General features: G+C 43.2%; 1 protein-coding gene and 1 pseudogene across 1 annotated transcript; one reads left to right on the plus strand and one right to left on the minus strand.

The window, feature by feature from the left end:
• Positions 1-1,766: 1,766 nt before the first annotated feature.
• Positions 1,767-3,088, minus strand: LOC100280810 (uncharacterized). The gene is made up of 2 exons (XM_034059576.1): positions 2,480-3,088; positions 1,767-2,372 (listed from the first exon to the last, which is right to left on the minus strand). The coding sequence occupies exons 1-2, from the start codon at positions 2,798-2,800 to the stop codon at positions 1,986-1,988; spliced, it is 708 nt and encodes a 235-aa protein (XP_033915467.1). The 5' UTR covers positions 2,801-3,088; the 3' UTR covers positions 1,767-1,985.
• Positions 3,089-4,927: 1,839 nt separating this feature from the next.
• On the plus strand, positions 4,928-8,442 carry LOC109940968 (universal stress protein PHOS32-like; annotated as a pseudogene).
• Positions 8,443-9,150: the final 708 nt, after the last annotated feature.

Genomic DNA, 9,150 nt, shown 5'->3' on the forward strand with positions numbered 1-9,150 from the left:
TAAGACCGTTATATTCAAGGCCCATATTAGAGGCACGTCTTTGAAGATAGTTTTTACCATAATATGCTCTGATTGGTTTATTGAAGCAAAGATATTATCCTACTTGGCATATTTTAAGGAACACATAAATATTGGTTTAAATGCTAATCATAATCCATGAGATTTGCATGATCTCTAAATACTTATAAAAGATCATGAAATTTGACATAGGATGCTTTTGACAACCTAATACGAGTAAAGTGCCTAGGCAAAGCTTATTTCGTATAAAACTGTCAATTTGAGGTATGGATCGATTTAGTATGTTTTCTGCTATGATCAATATTCCCTCCGTTCTAATTTATAATTCGTATGACTTTTTTACACCAAGTTTTACTGGCTTGTCTCATTCAAAAAAAATAAAAATTATTATTAATTTTTACTTTCATATCATTTAGCATATAATATACCTTAAATATGACTTTGAATTTTTCAATTTTTCGTAAAAAACAATACTCCCTCCGTTCTAATTTATAATTCGTATGACTTTTTTACACCAAGTTTTACTAGCTTGTCCCATTCAAAAAAATTCAAAATTGTTATTAATTTTTACTTTCATATCTTTTAGCATATAATATACTTTAGATGTGACTTTGAATTTTTCAATTTTTCGTAAAAAAATAAATAAATCCAACGGGTCAAACTTGATAAAAAATCAAACGGATTATAAATTGGTATTGGGGAGTATATTTTTTCATGTATATGTTTGCAAAGTTCGTGAGTCAGATATATACTATTTTATTTTATTTTTAGATTGAATTAAATATATAAAGTTACCTAAATTCCAAACATGAGACGCCTTGTTGTAGCGCATCTCAAGTAGACGGTGTTCTCAAGTCATGAATAATGGAGCTGGCTCGCATATCCGCACATGCATGACCGCCGTTCGTTCGAGATCCATTTGAGCCGTACGTCCGGCAATTGCCTAAAATCAGTTCGGGTAGCAATAGCAGTAGCACACGCAAACATGCTAGCAGTAGATAGTACGTAGCAAAGTCAGACCATGCTAACACCGGCCGTGGGGAACTGGGGATACTTATCAGTTGTGTAATTAGGGATGGGTATTTTAAAACCGAAAACCGAATCTGAATCCGAACCAAACTCGAATAGATCGAATTGTCGGTCTATTTGAGTTTTCGGGTTTGATTCATTTCTTATATGCGCTATATTTCGGGGTATGGGTTTAGGTTCGGTTCCTTACCTTTAAAACCCGAATAGACCGAATAACTCAGAATATAAAAAAGCTCTTAATATGTGATGATATTATTATATATGATTTATGAACTTATTAGCTAAAAATAATGATATCATCTTAACGATAATATATATCTCTGTATGCTATTTTTTATAGTCACTTGTTGTAATAATAGTACTTCCAATTAATTATTAATTGTATATATTTTAATAAAAAATACTAGTCTCTCTACTATTTGGGTCTATTTTTGAAGTGAATACTATTTGGGTCTATTCGGTGGATCGAATAGACCGAACCGAAATTGTGAGTCTATTTGGGTTCGATTCCTAAAATTATTTTAAAAATTTCGGTTCTCATTTTTTAAACACGAAATTTCACAAATCTATATAAACCGAGCAATTAACCTAATAAACCGAATGCTCAACCTATGTGTACTTGCTTGTTTGTACTATATGCTACTGTATGATCGTAACAGATATTTTTGGTCAGCATCGTCGTCATCAGTCCAATCTGTTCGTTACGTGACAGTAACACGGAGTAAGACAAGATGCATTCATTCATCAAGAGCAACTAATCGTATATTGACGGGGGTATACTTCGTAATTACGGCCGGCTGCACAGCGTTCTTGCAGCAGCATCCGACAAGATGCAAACGTTGCCGTTGCAGAACGCACATGCATGTGCTACGTACTAGCTAGTATTTGTTTATGCAACAAAAAGTACTTGTAGTAGTCGAGATCGATAGAAGCATGAGCTAGGTCCAGAGCTGGGCTTCGTGATCCGGCCACGTCGTCGCCGAGTCCAGGTCCGAGTCGTACAACGTCGTCTGCTGGTAGTACGCCGCCGCGCCGAATCCGCCGCCGCCGCCGCCGTCCATCATCGTCGTCAGCGGCGACGGGTGCTGCTGGTTGCCGCGGCGATTGGCCATCTCGACGCAGAAGAGGGCGAGCAGGTTGGCGTGCTTGGCCTGCGCGTTGAGCAGGTCGGCCTGCGCGCGCGCCAGCTGCACCTTGAGCTCGTTGGCCTGCTTCTGCAGCCGGCACACCGCCCCCGCGCACCCGTACACTGGGTCCCGCAGCCGCGCCTCCGCCTCGTACACCATGCTGCTCACCGCGTCCGCGCGCGAGCTCTCCGGCAGATCCTGCAGCGTTTATATATATACATACATACGCATGTCAGCACAGCTAGCATTGTTGCCGCGCGCGCGGGGACGCTTCCAGACCTGCCTGTGTCCCCACACGTACACACCTGGAGGAGCTTGATGATGTTGCTGGCGCCGAAGACGCGGTGCGCCGTGGTGAACTTGGCGGGCTCGGTCGGCGGGAAGTAGGGAGCCAGCACGCAGCCGTCGGCGCAGCGGCGGCGGAGGATCTTGCACGCCGCGCACGGGCTCAGGACGACGGTCGGCGGCGGCACGTTGCCCACCACCTGCAGGACAGCGGGAGGAGGAGGAGGCGGTGGCGGCGAGCACGACGACGACACCCTGGACGGCGGCGACACGGAGCGGCAGTAATATTGCTGCGGCTGCGGCGCCGCCGTGCCCGCGCTCGCGTTGCCGTAGTCGTCCATGACCGGAGGCCGGAGCAGCAGTGCTGCTGCAGCTAGTGTTGGCTATGGAGTAGTAGAGCCTGCTAGCTAGTTGTACGTACGAGATCAGCAGGGGTGGTAAATCAAAAGTAAAATCTGGTGCTAGTATATATAGGGAGATCGATCGAGACGTGTCTAGCAGATTTCCCCCTGCATCTCTATTCTCTCCTCTCCTATGTATTCTATTCCACGAGTGAGAGAGGCTATTATTTCCTTTGCTTGGTGGATTATATTGCAGACCGATGGACGACGCAGAGCGCACACAATGCTGACGATCAGGTCACATCAATTCAGTTACGGTTTACTAGTAGTACGTCCGTGCTGTGCTTGGCCGAGTTTGGCAGGTCTTGATCAACTCGTGGAGGGATGGTTAGACGTGCATCTGCTATACTTAATCACTACCTTGCATGTCACTCATGCCTCCTACTGCTGCTTGGAACTAGTCCGACCAACAATCCGTATTTTTTTTTCGATCGTACATGTGTGCTAGTTTATTAACAAACCAACATACGTACGCAGGGCTGATTTCGAAATGTTTTGGTCGCTTGTATGTATGTAATTCTTCCACAATGGCGTATTTCCAGCCGAGGTGACCCGAAGGCCATGTCCGTAGAAATGCTGGTCGGAAACAAAGACCTTATTTTTGTTGGACGCTGCGTGGCGGCCGGCGGCCCGTTTATTTTTTTTATTAAACCGCTTTTTAGGTCTGTTCAGACCGGCACGGCCCATATAAACCCGTAACGTATTAGACCCATTCAGGAAACCAAACCCGCGGGTCTGATAGGCTCGACCTGCCCAAACCAGGTCGGGTGGTCCAGTGGCGGACGCAAGACAAAATTTCAGGTGAGGCCGATAACGTAGGGGACAAATCAATATACTATACTATTTGATAAAAATAGTTCCATAATAATAACATGGAGATTAAGTGATAATATGAGTAGTGTTCTAAAATAGCATGAATACCGAAACTTCATTTTGGCCACCCTAAAGGAGAGTTAGAGAAAACAAAAGGGTGGACTAGCGGGGACTGGAAGTTAGGGCGAAGCGGGCGTATTAGCACGTCGGTGTGGAGAGTCAGCGACTCCACCGCAAAATGACGACGGTGAGGCGACAATCAGAAGCGGGCCAAGCATTTGAGATTGGGTATTCAAAAATTCAAAAGATTAAAGAAATTAGTGTTCTAACGCTATTTTGTGTAATACACTATTAACAAATTAGTATAGATCACCAAAAACTTAGGTATTCAATGAATACCCATGAAACACCCCTGTGCCTGCCACTGGCGACAATAGGCGTGGGATAGCGAGGGCAGGCGACGATACGACGGTAGATGGCAACGACGAGGCGAAAGGCGGTGGCAGCAAGCGACAGTCATTGTCGCGTTGCGACGGCGCGACGGGACCCTTGTGAGATAGCGAGGGCGGGTGGTGCTGTGATGCCAAGGTAGAATCCCACTAATAGTCTACCCATCCACCGGTGCGGATTAGAAGGCAAAGTAATTGTACTGCGTGCAGGATCCCGACGTGACGACGAGCACCACGACTCGGGTGTGGAGTGGGCTGAGTAGTGAAGCATCGAGAAAAAAATTAGATCAAAGTCTAGTTTTTATTAAATTTAGTCCAACCTACTATATAAAAATTTATTTATTTATTATATATCTATGTCTATATAAAAGTTTATTTATTTTATTATATATCTAAGTCTATGTATAAGAGTTTATAAAAAAATTAAGGTGGGGTCGTGGCCCCCATTGCCCACCCCTTGCGTCCGCCACTTGGGCGATCGGTTTGTACATCACTAGATTTAACATGGGGTTGGTCTATATTTTATTTAACTTAATTAAATAAATTTTAAACTTATATTAAATATTACAGTTTATTTAAGTTTTAATCTTGTATAGGATTTTAACTATTTATTGGTTTAGTTTAAATAGATGGACTACGTATACATTACTTCTAGTTAAAAGGCGCTGGGGTTTGGGGCTCCCTCCGCGTTTCACGCGGCGTGCAGCGCTAGGGTCACGACGCGTGTGCATGGGCGGACCCGAAACGCCTATTCAATCCAGTAGAACGCTCCAGCCGCGTCCGCCGCTCTTGGATCTGTGTTCCTCCAACGACTCACCTCCCACCCACTCACCCACCCCATGGCGACCAACCCCTCCAACGGCGCCGGCGCCGACGTCCCTGCAGCCCCGGCGCCGGTGCGGCTCTCGGTTGCGGCGCAGGCGGCCACGATCCAGCCCTCTTCCCCGCGCTTCTTCTTCTTCTCCTCGCTTGCCGGGAGCAACCCGGCCTCCCCGCACCGTCGCATCGCCATCGCCGTTGATCTCTCCGACGAGTACGCCTTCGCAGTCAAGTGGGCCGTGCAGAACTACCTCTGCCCCGGGGACGCCGTCGTGCTGCTCCACGTGCGCCCCACCTCCGTCCTCTACGGTGTCGACTGGGGCTCCATCCCGGTCTCCGTCGCTGACGAGGACGACGCTGCCGAGGACGCCGCCTTCACCTCGGGAGGAGCTGCAAAAGAAGCGGGAGGAGAACTACGACGCCTTCACCTCACTAAGGCGTAGGACCTCGCGCAACCGCTGATCCACGCCCAGATCCCCTTCAAGATCCACGTCGTCAAGGACCACGAGATGAAGGAGCGCCCCTGCCTCGAGGCTGAGCGCCTTGGCCTTCCGCCATGATCATGGGGAGCCACGGTTTCGGGGGCCTCGTGTCGCGCGGTCGGCCTGGGCGCGTCGGCCTGGCTCGGCGGCACGTCGGCGTCGGTGTGCGCTGGGCGCGTGCGGCAGCGCGGCTCGGCCGCGGGGCAGGGGCTGCTGCGCGGGGTGCGGGGCTCGCCTGCGCGCTAGAGAGAGAGGTGAGAGGGGGGAGAGAGATAGGAGAGAGATGAGAGGAGAGAGAGAGAGTTAGGGAGGGAGAAGGAAGCACAGGCGGCGGCGGCGGCTGGCTTCAGCTGGGAGAGAGCAGCGCGCGGCTAGGGTTAGTGGTAGTTGGGCCCTGGTGGGCCGGTTTTAGATTAGGGTTTGGTTTTTTTGTTTTTTTTTATTTTGAAATACATTTTTAGATAGCTAAAAAATTCATAAAAATTCGCCAAAATTATTTATAAATAAAATACTTGTTTTTAGACTAATAATTATTATACTACTTAATTATTATATTAATTACTAGGATTTCTTTTTAAAAAGAATTACTACAAAACATCCGATACTCAATCATGCGCATACAAAGAAAAATGATTAAAATGCAAATAAATAATTAAACACTTAAAACAAAATTATTATCTTAATTACCATAATAACTAAATTTATTATTTTTAGTTGATGGCTTTTATGGTGTTACACTTTTCAGATTGTTAGAGAGCGCATTCATTGCACCATAGATATACTCAGTGATTGGCAACTACTACTGCTGGATAGAACTTTCACTTTTGACCTGTGACCCTGCATATAATAATAGTGAGGCACCTCAATCATTGAGCATAGTTAACAAATCCTAACATACCTTGGACAGTGTAACAATGCTGATGTGCAGAGCAAATTTTTAAGATGAACAAATAGATACTAGCGTATCTTCCTCTGAGATAAATGTCAAGCCTGGTTCTCTATCGACTATGCTTTTGTTTGTGTTGCATTTTTCAGTCATCGAGTCTAAAAAAATGTTTGTTTTCAAAGTTACGAGGAAGCATCCATTATTGTGTTGCATTTTTCAGTCATCGAGTCTAAAAAAATTATTTGTTTTCAAAGTTTGGAGGAAGCATCCATTAGAGCGCCCGTAAGGGCGCCCCATGTTCTAGTATATTGAAAAATTAAGAGAGGTTAAGGATATATCACATGCATGTGTCATCGCTGCCAAACGGTCACTACTGGAGAAGAGGGGTTCCGTCACTTGGGGTTGCTTGGACAAGATGAATGTGCTATTAAATACAAGCATAGTAAGCTTGGACCTAAAACTATTGTTTGTATGTTCTTTGGTTATGCTTTTGCAGCTTTGGATATATGTTCTTAATAATAAAGCCTAGAGTATCTGACATGCATGTTGGTATTATTATGGAGTCTAAAGATGTTATACTTTTTAAAACTAAATTCCTATTAAAAATGCACCTAGAACATCTAGTAGTGAGCTAATAGACTTGGGGTTCCTATTAAAAATGCATCTACAACTTATACCCTTGGGCATTTTATTTTGATATAAAGTATTGAAGAATCCCATGTGCAAATTCTTGAGAAGAAATGACTTTGTAGTAACCTAAAAGAGTAAGAGACAAAGGACTATTGAGCCTTTTGATGATGAGTACATTATGTACGTTGTGGATGACATAGCAAGAGCTATTGAAAAGGCATATTCCTCTCTAGATGTTGATTTTTGGAGGGAAGTAATATGGAGTAATATGAATTCAATTATGTCTAGTGGAACTTACAAAGTCGTTGAATGTCCCTATGGGTGTAAACATATAGAATGCACATGGATGTTCAAGGAAAAGCTTAGACCTAATGGTACTATAGAAAAGTACAAGGCAAGGCTTGTAGCTAAGAGTTTCAACATATAGAAGACAAGGATTATCTTGATGCTTATTCGCCTGATGCTCTACTGATCACAATTCATCAAATAGACATTAAGACAACTTTCTTTAATAAACAATTAGAGGAGGAGATATATATAGATCAATAAGATGTGTTCATAGCAAACGATCAAATAGGTATGGTGTGTAAATTATTAAAGTGCTTGTATAGCCTGAAACAAGCACCTAATAAATGAAATTAGTGGTTTGATAGAACTTTAACATTTGTTGGCTTTACTGTGAATGAAACTAGCAAATATGTGTACTATCTGTATGATATGGATGAAGGTGTGATCTTGTGTTTGTATGTTGATGACATACTGATCTTTGAAACTAGTTTTGATGTGATCAAGGAAGTGAAAAACTTTTTATCCAATAATTTTGAAATAAAAGATTTGTTAAAAGTTTATGATATTATTAATATCAAGTTACTTAAAGAAGGTAATGGAAAGATTACACTTCTGCAATCCTATTTTGTGGAAAACGTTTTGAGTCACTTTAGATTTAGTGACTACCAATCCGCTTCTGCAATCCTAGTGTGCTCTTAAGGAAAAAAATAAAGAACAACAATAGATTAATTGAGATATTCCCAAATAATTGGTTCTAATATGTATCTAGCTAGTGCTACAAGGGTTTATATCTTGTTTGTTGGGAGCAAGCTAAGTCAATTTATGTCAAATCTAGGAGATGATCATTGACATTTTCTTGATAGAGTAATGCTCTATCTAAAAGGTACTACGAGATATGGTATATACTATGCAGGATAACCGAGTGTACACAGGGTTATTATGATACAAAATATATATTTGATGCTGATGAGATGTACACCATAAGTGTGTATATGTTCTCACTTGGAGGTGACATTGTTTCATGAAAGTCTCGCGAGCAAACCATCTTAATAAGGTCAACTATACAAGTAGAACTCACAACATTAGATGATGCTTCTAGTGAAGCTGAGTGGCTTCATGGACTTTCCTTTCTCGATTGTCTATGCACAGGAAGTACTAGGAGAGAAGGCCTCCAGAACCGTCATGAGCATCTGCGACGTCTGTTTCAATGTGTAAGCGATCAGGTTTTTAAGAAGCGTTGTCGTGACTCACCAATTTATAGTGTTGTCGCCTTTCTTCCTCGATATCTGCCTGACCGACTGCGAGTCCATTACTTTGAGCAACACAATGATGTTAACTAGTAGTGTGAATAATGGCCACTAGTAATTTTGAACACACGGGTCCCTTCGCAAGGTGCTATCTTGTTTCTGAATTTGTTAATTCAGTGGAGTTCTTATTAGAATAAGCATGTTTTTAATGTATGTATCCGTTATGCCTGTGAGCAGTATTATTTAACCCGCCGTGCACATATATTGTCGCAATTCTACTATAGTATTTCTGAATTAAATCAAACATGCATGAAAATACCTAATTAATTTCCTAGCGATAGGAAAAAAAAGTATCAATCATCTACGGAGGTCTAATGTATGCATGCAAAACACGAGCATGTATATATTCCAGCCATCTGTGGCGATATCGTCCATAAACGAGACTGATGGGTACGTACGTAGTATGCAAGTCAGACAGAGTGGCCATGGAAATCAAAGGGAGCATGACCTGCACGGTAGGCAACACTAATGGAATACACCTCAAACTCAAAGGCGTGCTAGGACTGTGCTCTCTCTTGGTGTATCCATACCGTCCTTGCGTATATGCAACTTCAATGTTGGAATACATAATCTCAAAAAGCTTTCAGCCCAGTCACAAGCTTGTACGACGACTGGT

Source organism: Zea mays, chromosome 1 (genome assembly GCF_902167145.1).
Source record: "Zea mays cultivar B73 chromosome 1, Zm-B73-REFERENCE-NAM-5.0, whole genome shotgun sequence".
NCBI lineage: Eukaryota > Viridiplantae > Streptophyta > Magnoliopsida > Poales > Poaceae > Zea > Zea mays.

Bases quoted from the DNA above. Each gene is read 5' to 3' on its own strand.
- LOC100280810 (XM_034059576.1), bottom strand. From the start codon at position 2,800: ATGGACGACTACGGCAACGCGAGCGCGGGCACGGCGGCGCCGCAGCCG. The intron at 2,373-2,479 runs GTGTGTACGTGT...TAAACGCTGCAG, and splicing joins ACATCATCAAGCTCCTCCAG to GATCTGCCGGAGAGCTCGCG.